General features: G+C 45.8%; 1 protein-coding gene across 1 annotated transcript; it reads right to left on the bottom strand.

Annotated features, from left to right (window-relative positions):
* Window positions 1-3,803: 3,803 nt before the first annotated feature.
* On the bottom strand, window positions 3,804-22,928 carry RRP36 (ribosomal RNA processing 36). The gene is made up of 7 exons (XM_090054310.1): window positions 22,705-22,928; window positions 14,713-14,851; window positions 6,968-7,034; window positions 5,995-6,099; window positions 5,791-5,865; window positions 5,491-5,608; window positions 3,804-4,673 (listed from the first exon to the last, which is right to left on the bottom strand). Exons 1-7 carry the CDS (start codon window positions 22,763-22,765, stop codon window positions 4,534-4,536), a joined length of 705 nt encoding a protein of 234 aa, XP_089910436.1. The 5' UTR covers window positions 22,766-22,928; the 3' UTR covers window positions 3,804-4,533.
* Window positions 22,929-23,076: the final 148 nt, after the last annotated feature.

Consider the following 23,076-nt stretch of genomic DNA (forward strand, 5'->3'; position numbering starts at 1 on the left):
AAACTTATGTTTGCTTTCATCTTAAGCTAAATATTATAGAGCTAGCCCCCTAGAATATTAGAGTAAAGCTTCTAGTTTCTGTTTAACTGGAGAAAAAAAGTGTGTGGCCTTATATGTGATAATGTGTCACACCATCTGCACCCCACTCTTCAAAACCCTAGATCTGCCCATGCTGGCTATGGCCTTCCCAGGACAGCAGGCACCAGGAGAACGTGGAAAAAGGGGGCTAAGTGATAGGTTCAGAATGCTGGATGGACATCCCCACCATGAGGCTTCAAGTGTTTCCTGGAAAATGTACCAGCCTCTGCCCCATGGCTCAGCAGGGCACAGCAGCCACTACAAAATCTAGTAGCTTAATGGGCAACATTGTGAATCAGCAGCAGGGACCTACCTTCCCAAGGGGCCCATACTCCAGACAGTCTGCGACCACTGCTTTGACCTGTGGCCTTTTCTTTCAAGGTACTGCCCCAAGGAAGCCTGATTAAGCAGGTGACTCCAGCTGCTAGGGGAAGTTGCTTTAGATTTTCCCAGGAGTGCAGAGAACATGCTACGATGGAAAATATGTAGGAGAATCCAAACAACAATTGTGTACCAGAATGAACACACACTAAAAATCCATCAAAGACCAAAAAAAAATCCAATTACCTGTGGGTGCCCACTTCTCACAAGACAATCAATCCCTCTCTGATCTCCAGGGATCCTGGTTTTCTCCAATTAAAAAAAAAAATAAAAAAAATTCACAAATTCTCTGACAAACCCCCCCAAATTCGTTATTAAAATGAAAATCCCCCTGCAGCACCCGCCAGCCCTGCTGGTGCCCATCACTGCCCCCCAAACAGCCCCCCACCCTACTCATACCCTCCCACCCATAGCCCCTGCCCCCCCCAGTTCAGGGGGCCTCCAGCTGCCAGGCCTATGGGGCCAGGGACTCAAGTCTGCAGCTCCCTGCCCCCAACAGCAGGCAGCTGCAGCAGCAGCATGACAGGGCTCCTCCACTGCTGCTGTCTGCTTGGGTAGAGGTGGGGACAGCTCCTGGCTCCCTCCAGCCCTGTCAGAGGGACCCCCAGCTCCCTACAAGCCCCATTTACCTCAGGCTCCAGAAGCAAAGAGTGAGGTTGACAGAGTCTCAGACTCCACCCTTCTCCTCCCCCTCTTCTCTGGGCAGGGCTGGGAGTTTCCTGCCCTGTTTGCAAACAGCTTTTGCAGACTGGAGTTCAACCAGCCTGCAGAGTTGTTTGCAAAAGCAGGGAATCTGCAGGTTTCTCTGCCAAAAGGAAAAATCCATGGTTTTCTCCCTTTTTCCATGGGAAATGGGAAGCCTGGATCCCTGCTGATCTCTCAGTTCTAACTCTCAAAGGGAATTTACAAAACACCTTTCATAGATGAGCCTACAAACTTTACTTCATAAATCTACTGGATGCAAAAAATCACGGACTTAATATTGACACTGGATTTATGACACATTACAACCTGCCTGACATCTAATACCCCAGGTAACCTGCTGCCAGCTGACCACTTGCATTCCTTCATACATTTCCCTTATTTCGCCCCCATTTCCACCCATTGTCTTACTAACTTCCACTCATTTGCATTTTCACAGACACGCTTGTTGTAAATTAGCTTCTTTTCTACTGTGGAGAACATACAACCCCAGCAGTCTCCCTATGCCTGACAAAGGGTGTTTGTGCACGAAAGCTTGCAAAGAACTTTTTTCCAACTATTTAGTTGGTCTAATAAAAGATATATCATATCTACCCAAAGAACCTTGCCTGCGAACATACTACACACCTTTCAGCCAGCCCATGCATTCATCCTTTCATTCTCTTTTGGGTTAGGAGAGATTGAGCCTGTCAGGAAGAACCTTTCTGACTTCATGGTGCAGCATTCCTTGGATCTCAAAACCTAGGTTTTATCCATTCACCACTTATCACTGCTGCCTTGTCATATGCCAAAAACTCCCATCTCTTATACAGCTGGCTAAGCCTACAGATTTCCTGCCAAAAACTCTAAATGCCCCCTATCAGCACACCATGATGAGAAAGGGAGTCGTCACCCAGCAGTTAGAAACTCCCTTCCCTGTAAGCTGCGTCACAGCCTCCTGCTCTTATGAGGTTTGTTGTTTCCTTGGGAACCACTATAGAAACTGATTCCAAACATAGCATCTTCATTCTTAAAAATCTCCAACTCTCCACTTATGAGCTTTGGTCTGTCTCCACTTAGCTAGCCTTTGAAACAAAGCCTGGATGGTACACACATATGTAACTGTGTATACATGTATACTTGAAGCCATGGGCAATCTTCAGCAAGAGCCAGGAAGTGTTAACTGCCTCCATTCATCTCAGAGAGGAGTCTGGAAGTCTGATGCTTACTTTTCCTGACAGCCGTTAACAATGTCACTGCTGCTGCTAACATCTAAGCCCTGTCACATGCCAAGAACTCCCACACCCCCTGTACAGTTGGCTAAGCCTAGAGCTTCCTGGCCAATAACTTCTCTAACTGAAAATATTTGATACGTTTTACCATGCTCCACACATTAAACATGTAGTTATAGTAAAGAAACTTTAAAAAGGGGAGACCGCTCTCCCCCCAGTTAATAGTAATACAATAAGAAACTCCATTTTTCAACTGCCTTCTGTGTGCGAGGGCTGTGGAATGCAACAGGAGGTTGGCTGCAGGATTTAAGCCAAGCTGGCTGTGGAAAAGAGGGGCTCTGGCCTGCAAATCAGGTAGAGCTAAGCTGACCTCTTTCACCCCCTAAGAGGTGTTACCCTTGGTTTTGCAATGCAATGCTTCTTCCCCTCATGCCAGTGGTTCAAGTTAGATTTTGAGCATGCATTATTACTATTGCAAAACTGAACTCTGACCACAGGAAAGCAGCACCTGTGAGGTGTGCAGGTAGTGTAGAATCAAGCAATCAACACCTTTCCTCCTCCCCATTTCCCTGAAAAGCCCTCAACAAATCTATTGGTTTTGATTGCTAAAAGGACGAGTGGTGTCTACACTGGTGTGAGTCTAAATGTGGCCTTAGAACAGGGGCAGGCAAAATGTTGCCCACAGGCCATTCTACCTGGCCTGTGGGTCCCCTAAGAAATGTAGAAAATTAATATTTATCTGCCCCTGGCTGCCTGTCATGCAGCCCTTGATGGCTTGCCAAAACTCAGTAAGCAGACCTGCACCCAAAATAAGTGTCTGCCCCTGCCTTAGAAGGTCCCTATGGCCATGTCTATGCTACGAGGCAGCTTTCTTTTTAACAATAATGGTAGTGCTGCAGCAGCTGAGCCCATCATGCAAGTATATTTCTGCTGGCAAGAGTTCTACTGCTAGAACTATGCCAGCTACCTTGAACAACAGCAGCTTCTGCCACCAGAACTGCAGTCACCCCATGGGGTTTGCTTACAGAGCTGTCAGCTCCAGGATGAGATCTTTTAACATCCTGTAGCTAACAGTGCAGCCAGCAAGACTTTGTAATGGAGAGAGGGACTAAGACCATCAGCAGAACAATTCTGGCAACCAAAGGCTAAGAGGACCTCTCTGCAGGAAAATGCTGGCTCACAGGCATAAAGGAGAATCCCCTCCCAACATGGACATACTGAATCCCTGCCCGTTCTGAGCGGCAGTGGGGAGTGTGACAGGTGCCAAAGGCCTGAAACAAACATAGAAGAGTGCTACTCAAATGTAGCAAACCTGTTCATTACACGGGAAAAGGCAATTCCTGTGGAGAGGGGAGCTTGTCATGAAAGGAGAAATTAAATCCTCAAGAAGTTAAAACTTTGTACTGAACTGTTGGATTACCAGCACAGAAGTGATGAGAGATTTATCTTTTATTACAACTTTTTTGCACAGCAACCCATGAAAATACGCTCAACATTTTTTGAGAAATAAGCTGTCAGATGGACCCAGAGCTGCCTGATGGGCTACACACGCAGGGTAATACAGAACCACAATATTGGCAAAGGGTGGTGTAGGGTCTGGAAAGGGTCCCAGTTGCATCTGCTCTTAGCTGACATCAGTTCTGAAAAGAGAGAGGACTAAACTCCATGAAGCCTAACCTGAGCCAGCCCAGGAGGTTCAGACTGCTCCTCCTACCTGCGCAAGAGCAAGAGCTCTTGCCAGAGTATGAGCAAGAGAAAACCTCTTACTCATATTCTAATGCAGGAACACAAGCTTGCTGTGCCCTGACAGCAAGTGAATGGACGCTAGGACAAAGGCATTTTGCACAAGGACAGAGATAGCTGTGACCAACCTGCACGACTCTGGACACCACATTCGAGACAATGTCTGAACTAGCCCTCTGTGCAACTTGGACCAGAACTTTATTCTGCTCAACCCCTGGCTGTCTAGGTGGATAGAAAGCCCCAACCCCACTACTGAAAGATAACTGTCATCCAGCAAAAGAGAGCAGTGATACAGAGAAGACAGCACCAAGAGCAGGATGTGGGACAGTTGGGCATGGCCAGTCAGCAGCCAGAGCTAAATCCCAGCGCTTGATATCCAGTCAGCATTGCTGCATGCATGCCCAGCCCACCCCAGCAGTCACATATCTTTACGGAAGGGCAGTCTGCGCCTGTCCTTAATGGCATTCCTCTTCCTCTTCTTACTCAGAAAGCTCTCCAGCTTCCCACTCCTCTTCAGCTCTGCATATTTCTCTGCCAACTCCAATTTCCGTTTCTCAGCTGCAAAAGCAAAGGAACAATTCATGAGGAGTGACAGTTCCTAGCACAAATGTCCAAGGAGCTGCTTCTATCTTGCCCCTCTTATCTTGTACCCTCATGCCAATCCCATTTCTCTTTCCTCTTGGTCTCCAAATCCTTCTGACAGCTCATCTCCCAAGAAGCCCCAGGAACATTCCTCTCCACCTACAGTACTGTTCAGGTCTAGGAACTCACACAAAAGGTGCTGCCTAGTTTTGTACCTCACCCACACTGTAAGGAACAGGTAGTTTTACAGCTATATTCAGATACCCCAGTTGACCTCAGGGCACTAGGTGCTGCATCAGTCACACACAGTCCCTACCCTGATGAGCTAATAATATACAAGCATTAGCCCCAATCTACTGGTAGGGAACTGAGGCATGTCAAGCCTGTCAGACCTTCGGTGTAGGGCCTGATGTCCCTTTCATTACGCTCCCCCATACCCCATGAATTCTCAGTGAGGCTCAGGCTCTCAAGTGTCTGAGTTACTTTGAAAGGTGAGTCACTTTGGCCAACTCCTGTCTAAAGTGCTCAGCATCATGGGGGTGCTGTTGGGTCCAGCTCTCATTCTGCTCTTCTGGACTCGTCTCTGTAATGGATCTGACAGACCGGCCAGCCTTGCATCTCCTGCACTTGCAGTTCCCATGTTCTTGCGTGTGAGAGCTGTTCTTGAAAGCCATTTATTTAACACAATTTTTAGAACCTGTTCATTGATATTCTGGGCATCATCCATTAATAACAAATAGGCAGCAACCATCTATTTCTGGACCCTACAGTTCTGCCCAAACCAGGAACTTACATTTCTTCAAGTAGAAAGGCTTCCTCCCCTGTTGGGCCTGTTCCCTCTGTTGTTTCTTCAGGGCCAGCTCCTTCTCTCTCCGTCTCTGCCGGTCTTTCTGAGCAACTTCCTGCTGCGTCTAGGAAGCAACAGCAGGATATTATAAACTACCAAGGCTGAGCTTGGGCCAAACCTCCTTTCTTCAGTATCACTAGCCACCTCTCAGCCTCACACTTAGGCTGGTCACTCCAGGCACCTGCCTGCTTCAGCATGCTGCCAGAAGCAGTAATTTGATGCTGGTTGCACAAGACACATACTCACCATTCTCTTTAGCAACTGCTTCAGGTTCTCTTGCTGTTCTGCATTTCGGCTTTTCTTCAGCTGCTTCTGAACGATCTATAGGAGACATCAGCAAGCACTGTGAGTCCCAACTCCCCAGGAGGCCCAACTGACAGGACTCTCTAGAAGCTGCAACTTTCAGGCAGGCTTCTTCTACCCACATGTTGGCAAAAGATACAACATCACCTCTTTCTCTCTCTCCTTGATGCTGTTCAAAAAGCTGTACATCTTCTCGAACACTTCTGGGCTGTACTCCCCAGACAGGTCATCAAAGCGTGGATCTCTATGCACCTGCAAGGAATAGCAGAGGTGAGGGCCTCTGAATGCAGCCTACCTCTTCTTCCTAAACTCAGCTTCACCGCATCTCCAGGCTTCTTGGACTCTTAGACCCTGGCTATTTAACATTTCTGCCAATGACCTAGAAGAAACACATCATAAACCACTACCAGAGTCTGAAGATGAGACAGATCAGAGGAGCTGTAAACAATGAAAAGCAATGTCACTAACACCGAGCACTGTAGATTGCCTGGTAAGTTGGATATACACAAAATGGGTTTCAGTATGACCCCATGTAAAGTTGTATACCTAGGAGCAACAGATGCCTGTCATATCTATAAGTCTGTTCTGGAAAATAACAATTTAGACATATGCTTGTGGGTTAAGGCAGACACAGCACTGCTGTGAAAATATGCACAAGAGGGGAGGTTGTGTTATCAGTCTCTAGCTGTGGTACAGCCTTTGGAAGGATACTACAGGCTTCCTGTAACTATCAATTTTTAAATCCAGACTGGAGGCTTTTTGATGGATCTGCTTTAGTTCAACCATGAACTAATTCAGTAAAATACTTTGGCACATGCTGCAGGTGGTCAGACCAGATGATGCCAGTGGACCCACAGGGCCATAAACCTTTGAACTGTAAACAGAGTGGAGCAGTATCACTTCTTCTGCAAGTCCCTTGCAGCACTCAAAGCTCCCAAGCATACATGCCTCTCTGCCTGAACCCCTCTGGATTCCATGAGTTTGTACTCTGACCTCCGTTACCATTCAAGGCTTCATTTCCTTCAATGGCCTCTGTGTTCTGTCCCTGGCAAACACAAGCCACATTTCCTGCACCAGACCCAAAGGCACCAGACCACTAACATTAGAAGAAGGCACTTACCCTTTTTTTAACAGAGACCACCTGTCGCAGAAAGGGAACTGGATTCTTGGCAGAAAACTCCAGTGGTCTGAGAAAGAAAGAAACACAGGTAAACAGGGGAGATAAAAGTGCAAAAAAGGGAGAAAGCAGGATTAACTAGATCAAACAATCATGTCAGGCGATGACCCCACAGCCCATAAATCTCCAGAGGCATCTGATCACAGCCCCTGCACAAATGCAAATCATCCCTATCCAGTGCTTATCCAGTCTCTTCCTGAACACTTCCAAAGAAGGAGATTCCACAACCTCACTGTTTGAACAAGGTAGTTTTCCCCCCAATATCCAATCCAAACCTACACTGTGGTTGTTTCAAGTCACTGTTACATATCCTACTCTCTGCAGCAAGGGAGAATAGTTGTTCTCCTTCTTTCTGGAAGCCTTTCAGATATTTGAAGACTGTATTAAGTTGGTGATGGCCTGCTAGCAGCATCTACATAAAGTCAGGCAGGATAACTGCAACTGAATGGAAGTCTTCAAAATTAAGATTCAACAGGAAGCTAGGAGGCTGTTATTTTAAGAAGAAACAAGAGCAGACTGAACTAATCAGGGAGGGCAGGCAGCCTGGAAGCAAGTTAGCTGCTAACGAACTTGCTGCCAGCAAACAGTAGGACTGGGAAGATAACCCACACACGGAGTGGAGACAGAGCAGCAAACTGCGCTGAGACAGACAGGGAGGCAGCCCACAAGCAGAGCGCTGCACGCTGCTGAGTTCAGGCCTCATAAGGCAGAGCAGAAGGGTCATCAGGAACAGGAGGAGAAAACCTGCAAGGCTGAATGGGACTGCCTGGCTGATTTGAGATGCCCTCAGCTCCACAACCTGCACACAGAAGTGGTACCCACTATGGGGATGGAGCTTGGTGGTTCTTCCAGGGAGCTTCTGTTACGCTGAAAGCCAGTGTGGGGAAGAGTTGTGTTACAGCCAGAGGGCTTTCTGACTGCACTATGGTTTATACTGTTGATGGGTGGCAGAGGTTCCAGTAGTGCTTGAGGGCATGCAGAAGTCCTAAGCCTGCCAGGGGCTAGGGGCCCAGCACACTGAGTGGGCTTTGGCACAAGAACAGGCTCATGGCCTGGCAGAGTCAGGGCCAGGGGCCCAGACAGACAAAACCAGATCAGGCTCATTGCCCAGAGCAGGGCAAGGACAGGGCCAGGAAGCCCAGTGTCTGACAAGGACTGTTACCAGGGCAAAGGGGCTTAGGAATACAATGCCAAAATAGGCTCAGCATCCAGAGCAGGGCAGAGATAGGACCAGTGGGACCCATACAGAGCCAAAGCAGGCTTATCATACTGAACAAGGCAGAGACAGGGCCAGGGGCCCACACAGACAGAGCCCGAGCAGGCTCACTGCCTAGAGCAGGACAAGTACAGGGCCAGAAGGCCCAGTGTCCAAAAAAACCTGACACGAAATTATTGGCCACATCAGGCCGATTTCCAATACAGCCAATTTTCTTTATATTGGTGCTGATCCAATATCGGACTGATGTATTGGTGCACCTCTAATTTACATCAAGGTGTGGCAAACAAGAGCGGAAGGCAGGGTACCTAGAAACAGGGTGAAACAGTAGCTATTTGACTGCTACGGGGCAGCACGGGCACCATGGGGCCCAGTCCTGTTACATTCACCTGATCCCTTCCCTCTAGAGTCATAGAAAATTATGTTTGGAAGGAACCTTAGGTCATCTAGCCCAACCCCCTGCCCAAAGCAGGACCATCTACAACTAGATCACTCCAGCCAAGTCCAGGCCTTAAACACCTCCAAGGATGGAGATTCTACCAGCACTGTAGGTAACTTGTTCCAGTGCTTCACCACCCTTCTAGCGAGCAAGTTTTTCCTAATATCTAACCTTAACCTCCCTTGCCGCAACTTGAGATGATTGTTCCTTGATTTTTCCACGGACTGAGATAGTTTCATCGTTTCTAGGGTCAGAAGGGACCTGAGCAGATAGATCATCTAGTCCGACCCCCTGCATGGCAGGAAGGCTGAGATGAGGCTGACTGATCTGTAGTTCCCTGGATCCTCCTTCTTCCCTTTCTTGAAGATGGGCACTATGTTTGCCCTTTTCCATTTGTCTGGGACCTCCCCCTATTGCCAGGTGGTTTCAAAGATAATGGTCAGTGGCTCTGCAATCACATCAGCCAACTACCTCAGCACCCTTGGATGCACTGCATCTGGCCCCATGGACTCATACATGTGCAGCTTTTCTAAATAGTCCCTAACCTGTTCTTTCACCACTGAGGGCTGCTTACCTTCTCCCTAAACTGTGTGGCCCAGTGCAGTAGTCTGGGAGCTGACTTTGTCTGTAAAGAATAAATACTGATACCCATTTATGCACTGATGTAAATGGGACTGTAAATGTTTTGGGGCAGCGACTGGGCCTAGTTGTGCACTTGTGCAGAGTACTGCATGAGGTCTTTGGGTGCTGCCAGAAAACAAATACCACCTGCAGAGTGATTAGGAACAAATCTCTCAACGTTATGGTAATTCTGACAATATGTAAATCTAGACTGCGTGTTTCCTACAAACATATATTCTACTCCAAAGAGGAATTACAATAGTTCAGGGCACAGCATGAGTCAGACTAAATTATCATGATTGTCCCTTTTGGCCTCATAATCCATGAATGTTTCTCAGGGCATCCTCACATGGTACAGTCAGCCCTGGACTCTTACCAAGGTTTTAGCCTTGAACATTTTTACTGTTCATGCAGACAAATCACCAAGCCAGCTTTCAAAACTGTATGTGGCCTAAGCTAAATAACCTTGTCTTAAGGTTACAACCAGGGTTCCCCATAAATTGGGCCAGATCTACTTTGCACTGAGAATGATTTAGCCTGCAGTCAAGTGCTGACAGTCCTCCAATAGCTTTTCACAGTCCCTCCTGAATGACATACAAGCTTTCTTTGGAAAGAATCCTAGAACACCTCTCCACAAAGAGCCATGAGATGCTTCCCCCCATGGTAGTGCAGAAGTGAAAGAACAGTAACTTGAGTATAACTGCACTAGGGATGCTCCTACCCAGCATCCCTAATCAGCCTTGGTGCTGATCACCTAAGTTAACTGAACAGTGTAGAGATAGCCACACTGTTATCCTGGCTACCATACATTGGGTCTTTGACCTGTGAACAGGAACAGAAGTTGTTAAAACCACCTCCAGGAGTTCTTCTTTCAGGCTAGCTAGAAGGTGCAATTAAGCTCCTTTAGGGAACAAGACAGTGGGAGACCTGAAAAGCTAATTCCCAAGGGCAAATGGCAAACTGAGTAAGACCCAACCATGTTGTTTCAGGGCTCTCCCTGAGACTGATTACAAATGCAGCAACCAAGAGATTACTTGGAAGCTGTGCATGTCAGAGGTGGGAAAGCCCATGAGAAGTGGAAGCAGTCATGAAACATGCTCAGAGGAGCAGAAGCACATAAAGAGCTCCTTGGACACTGAAGTGATTGCATGGCCAGGCCTGGAAATAGCAAGCAAGGAAACTTCCTCCTGCTTGCTCCTACTGCATTCAGAGAAATGGGACTGTGTGCGCATTCAGAGTCAATAAGCCTAATTAGACCACAGAAATGCCTGACTGCTGTCATCAATTTCTCTTCCTATTGGGAACAACCTGGCTAGATCCAAATAACAGGCAATCACTCTGGTAACAGGGGCAACAATATATTTAAAAATTTTAAAAAAGGAAGGCGATTGCAACAGGGCAAGATAACTCCTTCAGGGATGTTCTCTGGGGCTTTGACAAATTTTACAACTAGACAGGACAAAGTCCTGGAGCTCCTATAGCTCTCTTGGATGACTGAGTATTAAGTTATTCCACACTGTTCCAACATATTCCCTTGCTTCACTTCAGCCTATTAGTTAAAACATGCTTTTATGCACCCCATTAAAAAATCCTCCCTCTCCTTGGTGTTTTAATCCATCATGCAATATTCATCTGTTCTCAGTCCAATTATATTCAGTAGCCATAAAATGTGTAGGGAAAAACGCAAATGAGCACAGGTAAAGCTTGGAGAGGAGATACAAACTGTTGGAAAGGCAAATAGTAAGGACAGATCAGATCTACAGATCCATATGGACCAACTGGGGAGTTGGGTAACACATTTAATACAGTCAAGGAAATGTACTAAAATGCAGATCATACAAGAATCGGGTGCCTATTATGGAGAGCAATGACTGCAAAGGACTTGGGGGTCACAAAAGGAACCAACTGCATGCACACTCCCAGTGTAATTTGGCGGCCAAGAGAACTTAGACCCATTGATGGAGGAAAGAAACACAACAGAAACAGGAAAGGGTGGTATGACTACCATATTCAGCACTAGCAAGATTCCTGCCAGATAGCTTGTCCTGTGCTGGGTGTCCACAGCTCAAACAGGAAGGTGACAAAATGAAAAGGGTTCACAAGAGAGTTACCTGGATCATCTGAGGCCTGTAGAACCTGCCTTACAGCAGCTACACTAAACTAAATACATAGAGTTCCTTTACAATCTGCAGACAACCCTGAACATGTCCAATACTGAATATTTAGCAAAAGCTGAACAATGTCCAGTGGTTGGAAGATAAATTTGACTAGAACTAAAGCATCTAAAAAAAAGATGAGGATAATTAAGCACTGTAATAATGTATCTAGGGATGTACATCCTTCACAGGCAGTGTTTAAGTCAACACTGAATCTCTCTCTCAAAATAATGTCTTATCTGAAATCGTAGGCTTATATATGATGCATGAATCACTGGGTGAAGCAGTCTGTGCTATGTTGACAGTGGGATTAGATGGTCATTAGTGGTTCCTTCTGGTCTTACAACTGATAAAAGGCTTTTGGCCCCTTGGCCTTAGTCAATCAGATATTTACTCACAGACGCAGCTATTATGCTCTGTTTATAAACAAGTTCCTCCAGAAGCTCCATTTCTGTCCCAGGAATTCCCATCTTTCTGGTAAGAAGGTGATGCAAGCTGAACCTGTAATTCTGGTCACACCAGAGCTTCAAACAACTTTTGCCTCCCAGAACCTCACTCGCTTTGTGTGCCCAAGTCTGAAAGCCATACAATTTTTGCTGCATTATAGACTCAGGCCTGATAGTCCTCCGCAGATTTTCTGACTGTTACTACTTCCCAGAAATTTGGAATTAATTCCTCCATGATGTTCCTTAGCTGTATTTTCCCAAACTCAATTTCACATTGTTATTTGTTTTTTGATCACACAGCTAATTACTGTTTCTTCATAATTTCTCTCTGTGACAGTATCTACACTTCCCCACCTCCCAGTCAGTATCAGGGGTGAACCCAGGATTTGGCAAAAGGGAGGTGCAGGAGCAGCCACCCATACTGCAGGGGAGGCTGCACCTTACACTTAGCCTCCTTGCCCACAAACCACACTTAAGGAGCCTCTGGGGACTTTTTTTTTTAAACAAAACACAAAGCAGGTAAGAATCCCTTCCCCTTTCCCTCTGTGTTCAAAAGGCACATTTCCTCCCCTTCCCCCTCACTGTTGCTCTCCTTGCTATCTAGATGAAGCTTCAGAGCTGCTCCTACCTGCCCCATACAGGCTGTGTGGGGGACTGAGCTCTGCTAGGAACAGTGATGGGGTAACAGCCACAGGCAGAGGTGTTCCCCTTTCCCATGCCTGCTCCAGGGGAAATAAGCAGGGTGGGGGAGCCCACTACACCACTGATCGCCTGTTCCCAGCTGAGCCCAGCCCACAGTCTGAAAGGGGGGGGGTGTAACTGTAACAGTGCACGTTCTCTGGAACCGCCCCTAGTCCATATTAATTGACAAATGACATAACTATTGTTTACTTTCTTCCCAGATGTTTGTAAATATGACTGGACATAACTCCAGTGCTGCAAGATCCTCCCAAGAAGCCATCCTCAGCTCTATACCACCTTTTGTTTACAGTTCTTCTGCCTGTTTTCTATCCATGAAGGCCACAATTAAGTTTGAGAAATTGCATCCACTGCTTTCCTGAAATTCAAATATAAAATATCTATCCCACTTAACAGTGTAACTAACAAGTCACTTCAATTCCACTTGGCTGTAGTTCACAGGGGAACAAATCAAAGAAAGCAAAAGGCAGGACCCTAGAGCTACTGAAAACACAGGATGCAAACAATAGGGTTGTAGGAAGAACCATACAACCCTATTGTTTGCATCAGCTCCAGAGACAGCTCCAACAGCACCAGCCAGGATGCTTGTAGGTACACAAGCAAGACAGCCAAGGGAGAAAAAATATCTTTTTCCTGTCTGGCATAGAGCACCAGCACTATCCCCATCGGATTGTTACCCCAGCACTTCCTGAAGATCTCCTGCCCTTCTCTCTAATAAGCCTAGCCTCTAGTGAGCCTTTCAAACCCTGCGCAGTGCACTGTTCTTAGTCAGTGCTGAGCAGGTACGCAATGAATAAGTGTGTCAACCTTGGCTTTGTAAAGCATCAGTGACACAGGCATAGTTCTGGGGCACTTCAATTACAGTCCTTTTGAGCAGCTTCTTTTTCAAAACACAAATGTAGGAAAAGGACTTGTTCACATCATGCCTTGCACTTGAAGGTTTGTCTATCATCCCAGAAAAATCCTTGTGCACATTAGGGCTTTTGTAATGAAACTTTTTTTTTGAAATTTTGAGTGGATTTTAAGTGTTAAAAATAACTACAGCTAAAATAACTCATAACAATAGAAGAAGAGATGTCTTGTGAAGCTACTGCCTCCTTTGTAAAGCTTCCAATGAAGAAATCAAACAAAAGGACAGTGTATTGTCCTCATTATCCTTTCAAGGGACAAGAGAAATGCTTTCAGCCTGGGTTTTAGAAAAGATTAGAATGCCAGAGAAACAGAGACAGAGGAAGTCTATTCAAATCACCCTGAATATAGCACTATGTGGACTGAAAACTGGTTTAACTGCCAGGAAAAAAGGGTAATGATGTATATGTCAACATGCCCAATTGGAGGGAGATGGAGAAATGCAGTAGTCTGCAGTAGGCCCTTTTAGGATAACATGTCCATCAATATTCACATCAATGGCACTTCTGGAACACTTGCAATCAAAAGGACTTGTGAACACCAGCAAAAATAAATCAGATAAAAGAGTAATCAGATAAAAGAGCCCACACACTTGTGATAAACAAAGAGTATTACAAAGAAATGCATGGAAAACACAACCAAAGAGAGCTAGCAGGAAAAGATTATTGGAACCTGCATTACATCTACCTGGGCAAGGAGGGACACCCCACTTTGAGTACATCCTTAAGAGATACTGACAAACTGGAGGGAGTTCAGAAAACAAGAAATACAGAGGGCCAACATTTAGACTGAGAGAATGACCTACAATCCAGTTCAGAAGACACACAGGATAATTGTACACAAGCTGATTAAAACACCTTTCACTAGAACAGAAGCAGAGGAGTTGCAACATGAAAGCAAGAAATGAAGAAAGAATAAGCTTCCAAAGGAAGCACCGGCTATGAACTCGATCACTTGACAAACTCCATTGCCTATGGGTAGTTTAGGAACTGAAAGTCATGGATATAGAAAGCTCTAGAGAAGAACTGAATCATTCCCAGAGGTGATGAGATAAAGAATTACTTTTCTATGGCATGTGAGACAGGCCTGAGGCCCTTTTTCTGGCAAAGAAAACTTCAAGTGGCTGTCATTATGGTCTTACTGGATCCCTGACAGTGCACAAACACCCTCCTTGCTGCAAAAGACCTTAAGAATGCCTTTACCCCTGCTTGCTCTGCCGCTGCTTTGTCTTCACTTTGGTATGGTTTGGTGCCTTCTTCCCACAAGTCATCTGTTGATATGCTTTGGTTCCAACCCTGTTCCTCAGCTGCAGCAATTCCTCAAAAGACAGAGAGGAGAGATCTAGAGAAAAAAAGCAAGGACAACTGCATTCAGACTCACCAGCTGGACACATTCACACTGCTACACAAATCCAGCCTGCTGTGCTGGAATTCACTCAGTGTGCCATGAGTGCAGACGTAGTTACAGCATCTCTGATCACAAAAACATTTCCACCCACTACAAGCACAAGGGTAGCCATCACCTCAGCTAGTCCAGGGTTTCTCTTTCATAAACAGCTAATTACCAATGCAGACTCTGCACTGGGAGGGAATGGAAGAGACCCTTGTCTCCGTGTCTCTTTCCTGGATCAAAAGTAGGCAGAGAAAACTGTTCTAAAGTCCTTATTAGGTCACTGAAGCACATGAGAAGTGTTGGGACTTTACCCATGGACTCCTACCTATTGAGGCATAACCACTCAATCCTGACTCCTTCCATGCCCTAGTCCTTCTTGCTCTGGGCTGCTCTCAGTTCATTTCTTATTTTGCTCTGGAGTCTCCTTTATTTTGCTCTGAAGTCTCCTTTACATAAAAAAAAAAATCAAGAGATTGCTCAGAAGGGTGTGCTACTCACTGCCAGAACAGAATAGTCCCCTCCTAACCACTAGGGCTTCTCTTAGTCTGTGTTTAAACATCCCCAGTGATGGAACCTCTGTAATATTCCAGAGGGTAGGCTCCTGCATTAAGAAGTTGTTTACTCCTGAAATTCACCTCTAATTTTTGCTTTCTCAAAAGTAACATAACCTGAAATCTAACATATTTTTAAAAAATCTAGTTTCAGATCATACCCCAGCAGGGTTGATTTGATCAAATTGTCTTAAATCAAAATTTAAATCACAGGTCAGGAGACCTGGATTTAATCACTGTTTTCTACAAAAACCACATTCTTGTTGTCTGATATAAACTTCATTAAACTATTCCCAAATGGGGTCTCTTTTATGGCCTGGCTAGCCTGCTGCCATGATAGGTTTTCCCTCCTACCATACCATTCCTACACTAGATCTCAAATCAATGGAGAAGCTATACTCTGAAACTTATCCCTCAAGGCTTCTGAAATATTCTGCTCAAAATGTTGCTTTTTTGTTTCTACTGCCCATCCCTCCTTGAATTTATTGTTAGACTCCTCTTTCTTGCCCAGATGTACTCCAACCCCAACACTCATTTAACTTCCTGAAACTTTGCACTTTTAGACAGGGGTAAGGGCTTGACTCTGTGTACACATAATTTGCAGAAAGATGATAGGGCTGATCGGTAGGTAATCAGATTTGTTATCTCTCATCTCCATATACTGCTGTTAACAAGGATATTATCTATGGAGATATAAATTCACAGTTTGAGAACTAAAACTAAGCATCACAGAGATGCTCAATGGGATCTTCTAGACTAACCACTAAATCCCACTGGGTAGAGCTGTTTTCTTTAATCTTTACTAATCTATAGAGGAGCCTCTGGGAACCCCATAAGATTGGGCCCCTAATATAGTCCACGGCCTGTTGTGACCTATTTATAAAACTTTTTTAAAGAAGTTACATGAGTAGATTGTCTCAAATAGCATATAAATTAGAAATTATAATCCCTATCCCTATTCCATGATGAAATTATAATTCCTATTCCATCTACCCAAAGAACCTTGCCTGCTTACATCCTTACACGAACACGGCCAGAACCATAACCCAGATAACCCTTTTACTACCTTTATTGTTTACCTTTGGACCATCTCCAGCTTTTCTACCTCATTCTTCTGAAACCACTGCTAAAACCTGGACATTTCAGCTGAGACCTAACCAGTGTCCGATACAGTAGGACTAGGATCTCCTGTGTCTTAAATACAATGCTTATGTTACCCCGATCCAAAACTTAGTTTGGGTTTTCTGCAACAGCATTGTACTGCTGACTCACTGACAGTTTAGGATTCATCATGATTCCTTGGCAGATCCTCCTTTCTAGGCAATTCACCATTCAGCATGTATATTCTCATTCACTCTCACCTTTGAGCCCCTTTTTCAAACTGATACCTAAGTATCCAGATACTACTGGTTTTATCTTACTTTCCAGTGTTGACATGTACTCCCAGGCTGGATACTCCTCTCAACAGTATCTTGGTACAAGTCTCCAAATTCACAAGATTTGCTTGCTACACTCTGACTCCTTTTAATTTGAATTATTAACCTCCACCACTCTCTTCACCCTTCTCCTCTCATACTCTGTGTTTTTCTTATTTAGATTATAATCTTGAAAGCACTACACCGTGTTATGGCACCACAGAAAAATCAATAAATGAGACACCAACATAAGCCTTTTCAAACCTCTTTATGGCCTTTCTATCATTGATGCCCTTCTCAAATGATTTTCATTCTCAGCTAGATATTTAAGATGAGGAAACCAAAACTGAATGTGCTACCGCACATGAGAGTGGCTATAATTCTATATAGTGTCATAAATTTCGTCTTAGCTTCTGTGCACTCAGGCACCACATTGGCTTTCTGCTACCTCATAACTATCCATCATCCAGATCTTCTCTTTCACCAGTAACCTTAGTGCCTTTCAAATCTTAATACACCAGCAGCCTACCCCTCCCCCTCTACCACCAGAGAAAAGTTTCAGTATTTTCTGTACTCAGATTTAGTTTGGGGAAGGCTAGGTGGAAGACTGGGATTTAAGCTGGGATGCAGGAGATTTGCAGCTGTCCTGATCTTTAGAAGCTGTGCCATTAGCTGTTTACCAGCACTGCTAAATCTCTAAGCCTCATGACTTTCCAGGCTTTTTCCTCACAGGAACATCTGTGTTTCAAGCTCTTTTTCCCTAGATATATTAGCTGCCTTCCCCCAACCTGAGTCTCACTGTATTTTGGCCAAACTTCAAACCTCTTTAAAGCTATTTGTACCAGCTGTTGACTCTCGCTATCTTTGCATCAGCTTCTAGTTCAATGCAGTCTGAATTTTGTTAATAGGCTCTCTACTCCCCCATGAAGATGTTTTGTAAGACCCAAAATGAGACCTTGCAGAACTCATTAGACACTTTCCTCAACTCATTATGTTACTATTTACAATTAAGCTTTACTTGAAGTAAATCAGGCAATTTTAAATCCATGTGACAGTGCCATACCCTAGCCAATGTCAATTAGTTTTTCTGCAATTCCATGAGGGCTCATTATTCACACAGGAATCCTGCATCTATGCATTCAAACAGACACTTGGAAACATGACAGTCACCCAGCTGCAAATTTAAGCAGCTGCTTTAGAGAATTTGGTCATGAATCAAATGCTTTGCAAGTCTCAGATATTACATCTGTACCATTTCCGCTACCCAATAACTCAGTTAGCTTAAAAAAAATGAGAGCGCGCACTTTGGCATCATTTGTTCTCTATAAATAAATCTCCATTCAGATTTTTTGCTGACAGCTCTATTATGCACTGGATTAGAGGCTTCAAAGGCATTGCATGGATGAGACCAAATTCCATTTTTAATTGTTGCTTGGGGTACAAATTTAGGACGATGTCACACTCAATTTAGACATAACTCTCACTGATGTTAATGGAAAGCTTGTCCAGACATTAGGAGTAGGATTTGGCCTTTATGACAGAAGTACACCTAATTATCTAGTTATTACTCATTCAGGACTTACTTGCATATCTGTCACCATTCAGTAAAAATACGTTAATCTTGAGCACTGTCATGACTGCTCTGTTCTCTACCATCTGCCCTAATCCCTTTTTTCCTGTCTTTATTTTTCTATGATTTCTATGAAGACATGATGCTGAGAAATAAAGGACATCACAGGCTCATCCAGTCTAACCCTCCGATCAAGGCAGGATCATCTCTCCCCTAACAAATATTAGTCTAATAAAGGGGTGGGCAATTATTTCGGCTGGAGGGCCGCTTAGCAAGTTTTGGTGAGTTGTCAAGGGCCGCAAGGGTAGATATGACCCTTTACAGGTGCCCTGCCCCTGGTTGCCATCTTGGCACCATTAGTGTCAGTGCAGGGGGGTGGTATATGTGTGGATGGGTTATGCAGGGGGGAGGAAGTCCTCAGTCCCTGGAGCTGCACATGGTGCACAACTAGAGCCCCATAGCGTACAGCTCCCTGCACTCTCTGGTCCAGGCCCTGGAGGCCCCACCCGGCCCCACAGTGCTTCCACCCAAATCCCCGGCTGCACGCAGTGGCAGTGTGCAGGGCCAGCCTGACCCAGCCCCATAGTGTGCAGCTCCTGTGCTTCTGCAGCATGCAGGAACAGCTCAGTTTGGCCACCTGGGAGCTGTGTGCTCCCAGACCCCTTTTTCCCAGCAGGAGTCCCTAGCCCCAGCAGGTGGGGTCCTCACCTGAATTCCCAGGCTCGTAGGCAGGGAAGCTGGGAACAGCCTTGGGGTGACCTAGCAGAAGCTCTGCTAGGTAGAAGCTTCTTGTCTCTAAGACCTGCAAGCTTGGAGCTGGCCGTGGGTCAGGCTAGGCTGGGGTGGGAGGGGTTTGCTTAGCAACCAGAGCATACCTCCTGCATGGAGGCCCAGGCTTGCAGAGGGGCAGCCCAGGGCCAGGGCTTACAGAGGGGCCCTGCAAACCAGGTGGAATTGCTTGGTGGGCTGGATCCGGCCTACAAGCCATATTTTCCCTGCCCTGGTCTAATATGCACTTAAAACATCATCTAATTCTGTAACAATATACAACCCCATGTCATGGGCTTTGTACCCATCCGTCTCTCCACCCCACCTTCTATAATAAGTAGTACAACAGTTAATACTGACATTTGTAACCATTTCATTAGGATTAACACCCCAATCAAGTCAACTGAGGAAGGATAGGCCAAACAGCTTGCATGTGTCAGTTATTGTTTCAGGCCACCTCTAATCTCAAGGAGACTGGACTGCATCCATTTATTCTTGATTCCAATTTGGAAAGTGATCTCCACAACAAGCAGGCATTTTTTAACATGAAAATTTGATTTTTTTTCTTTGTTTTTTTTTTATATAAATCAAACATGCCATGCAACCACAACTACATCTTGTGGGCTGCCTGTCTGACTTCATTACATGCACAAGATACTACATGTTGTCCATGAAGTACAGACTACTTTCTCTTATTTATTCTATTTGAAGGCTAGACTGGTTTTACACGTACCAATTCAACCATTTGAGATGTTTCCTGATCATTAACTCAATTCAACTGGATTGTAGAAGTCCCACCCACTGTTCCCTGTTTTTGAAAAACTGACAGCTTCAAGCTTTTTTCATGGGGAAATTAGGGGAAATTTTCTGGGGTCTTCATTCTCTATGTTTCCCTCTACATAAAGAAACACAAAACCACATATCCATCCCAAAATTAACTCATGAGGTGTGGTAACTCTAGTGAAGAAGCATGAGTATAAGGATGCTCACACATTGCACATGACGATTGAGATGTTCATTAGATTAGCTCCAACCCATCTTCTCTGGCCAATGAAGCAAAGTTTTTCCAAAAAGATTCTTCAAGGGTTTGTCAGTGTTGGGTGACTAGTATAACAAGATTTCTCATGCTACCCCTAGGCTCTCAAGTTGTTGCCTAGGCCATTGAGATTTGTTTCCAAAAACAGTCTAAGTGCTTGCTCATTCTACAGATATAATCTAGGTATGTTTAATCTATAATCATATCTATATTTATATATGTACATGTATTTATAATTTATGTAGACGGTATGGCACATTATAACCTGCCTGTTATCTGATAGCCTCAGGTAACCTCTCCATATTACCAACTACATTCTATCACCAGGTCAGGGCAACGTCCCCTCTTTTTTCCCCCCGCCTATCTGTCTCACACCTACTGTCTCCTATCATCTCTGATCTTCCCTGCCTCACATTCAGGGGTTTTCATTATAATTGTGTTTGTCTAAGGTAATTGGGTAAATATGGTATCTTTTATTAGACCAAATAAATAGTTGGGAAAAAAATTTCTTTGCAAGCTTTCAGGTACAAACACCTTTCATCAGGCAGGAGTGCCTGCAGTTGTTTTGTGCTCTTCCTGGATCAGATAGAGCATATTTAATAGATTTCATAGATTTTTAGGGTCAAAAGGGACCTCAGTAGATTGAGTCCAACCCCCTGCCCTGGGCAGGAAAGAGAGATGGGGTCAGATGACCCCAGCTAGGTGTTTGTTGAGTCTCCTCTTAAAGACCTCCAAGGTAGGGGAGAGAACCACCTCCCTTGAAAGCCCATTCCAGACTCTCGTAACTGTTACTGTAAAGAAGTTCTTCCTAATGTTTAGTCTAAATCTGCTCTCTGTCACTTTGTGGCTGTTGTTTCTACTAACCCCAAGGGGTGCCTCAGTAAACAGAGCATCTCCTATACCAGGGGCGGGCAATTATTTTGGGTGGAGGGCCGCTTATTGAGTTTTGGCAAGCCATCGAGGGCCACATGACAGGCGGCTGAGGCAGACAAACATGAATTTTCTAAACTTGTTAGGGGCCCCGCAGGCCAGATAGAATGGCCTGGCAGGCCAAATTTTGCCCACCCCTGTCCTATACCTTGCTGCCCCCCCCAACGAATGTGTAGATGGCCACCAGATCCCCTCTCAGTCTTCTCTTACAGAAGCTGAAGAGATCCAGGTCCTTCAATCTCTTCTCGTAGGACCTTACCTGCAGGCCCCTAACCATGAGTAGCCCTCCTCTGGACCCTCTCAAGATTATCCACATCCCTCTTGAAATGCATCACCCAAAACTGGATGCAGTACTCCTGCTGTGACCTCACCAATGCCATAGAGGAGAAGTATCACCTCCTTAGACCTGTTTGTGATGCACCTGGTTTAATGCATGATAGAGCACGGTTAGCTCTATTGATCACTTTGTCACGTTGTTGACTCATGTTCATCTTTGAGTCAGCTATAATTCCAAGATCCCTTTCTGCTGCCTTGGCCCACATTTTCATTTTCACAGATCTGCATTTTGCATATTAGTGTAAGCTATTTTACCCAGGAGAGTGCACAACCAGCAGATGCTCGCTCTGCCTGAAGAAGGGTGTTTGTGCCTGAAAGCTTGCAAAGAACAGTTTTTCCAAGTATTTAGTTTGTCTAATAAAAGATATCACATTTACCCAAAGAACTCTGTCTGCCTGTGCCCATTCTACAGAGTTTTACCAAGTTTATAATCAGGCTGTCTGGTGGCTGACTCCATGTACAATGCAAACGTGTGGTTCCAAATCTAGTGGACTACAGTGGTTCTAAATCAGATACACTGACCCATTCAGGGAGGAGACCTGTAATTTGCTTGTTAGGACCCCAGCAAGAAGCTTCTCCAGTAGGCGTGATGGATCACCTAACTACTCTTATTTCCAGGTGTCCATGCTAGAGGGGGGCTTAAAGCACAATGCACCATGTGGAAACACTCACATCCTTTATACCTAGCACCATGCATCACAGAGGAGTCATTAGCCATGTTAACTCAGAAGTCAGGCAGAAGGCAGTGTGGAGGCCCACCCAGAGGCTAACTAAAGCAGAGATACAGATACAGAAGCTTTTGTAAGTAGCGGCTCCTAAATTACTGCTCAAGAAAGCTGATGCATCTCCAATTTAGTCAGTCACAAGAATGCAAGTGCCCTAAGGGGTTGCAGCAGCCCGTCTCCCACAAGGCAGCAACAGGCTCCCGACTCACTCCTCGTCCCCACTTGGATCCCTCGTTATTAACCTGCGGCCGTCGCTAACTCCCACCCCGTTTTCTTTTTGCTGGTATGTCTCGAGCAGCCTCAGTTTTCTCTTGGCGGCTTCAACCCACGCCCTTTCCAAGGCACGACCCGGCGGCCCAGCTCCGAGGGCGGACGAGGCAGACACGCACCAGGGCGCTGCAGCCCTCGCCCCCCGGCGCGCAGCCCAGGCTGCCGCTCCAGCCCCTGCTCCCCGGGTTTCCCGCCCTTTACCTCCGCCCGCCTCACTGCTCTCGCCGCCGCCCCGGGCCGCCGCTGCCCGCGGCCGCCCCATTCCGCCGCCGCCTGGAGGCTGAGCGCAGCGGGGCAGACACGAGGCAGCCGCCGCCCGCGCGCACCGCACGACCCCGCGCGCTGAGCAGGCCCCGGCCCGTCTCCCAGCGACCGCCACGCCGACAGGGTCACAGAGGTGGCGAATGTGGGGGAGGGGAGAACAAAGCGACCAGAGACCATGCGCACCCCGGCAACGTCATGCGTAGGTGGGAGGAAGCGCATGCGCAACCTTAAGCACGGGGGAGGAAGGGGTGCGTGCGCAGCTAGGGCTGACGCATGCGCGCTGTGGAGCTAGCGCTGGGGCGCGCGGCA

This window comes from Crocodylus siamensis, chromosome 1 (assembly GCF_052110815.1).
Source record: "Crocodylus siamensis isolate JL-2025a chromosome 1, ASM5211081v1, whole genome shotgun sequence".
NCBI lineage: Eukaryota > Metazoa > Chordata > Crocodylia > Crocodylidae > Crocodylus > Crocodylus siamensis.

Excerpts from the sequence above, each read along its gene's own strand:
- RRP36 (XM_090054310.1), bottom strand. The coding sequence starts at position 22,765 with ATGGGGCGGCCGCGGGCAGCGGCGGCCCGGGGCGGCGGCGAGAGCAGT. Across the intron at positions 6,100-6,967 it reads TGGTCTCTGTTAAAAAAAGG|GTGCATAGAGATCCACGCTT; the intron begins GTAAGTGCCTTC and ends TATTCCTTGCAG. Across the intron at positions 5,609-5,790 it reads AGCAGTTGCTAAAGAGAATG|ACGCAGCAGGAAGTTGCTCA; the intron begins GTGAGTATGTGT and ends GTTGCTTCCTAG.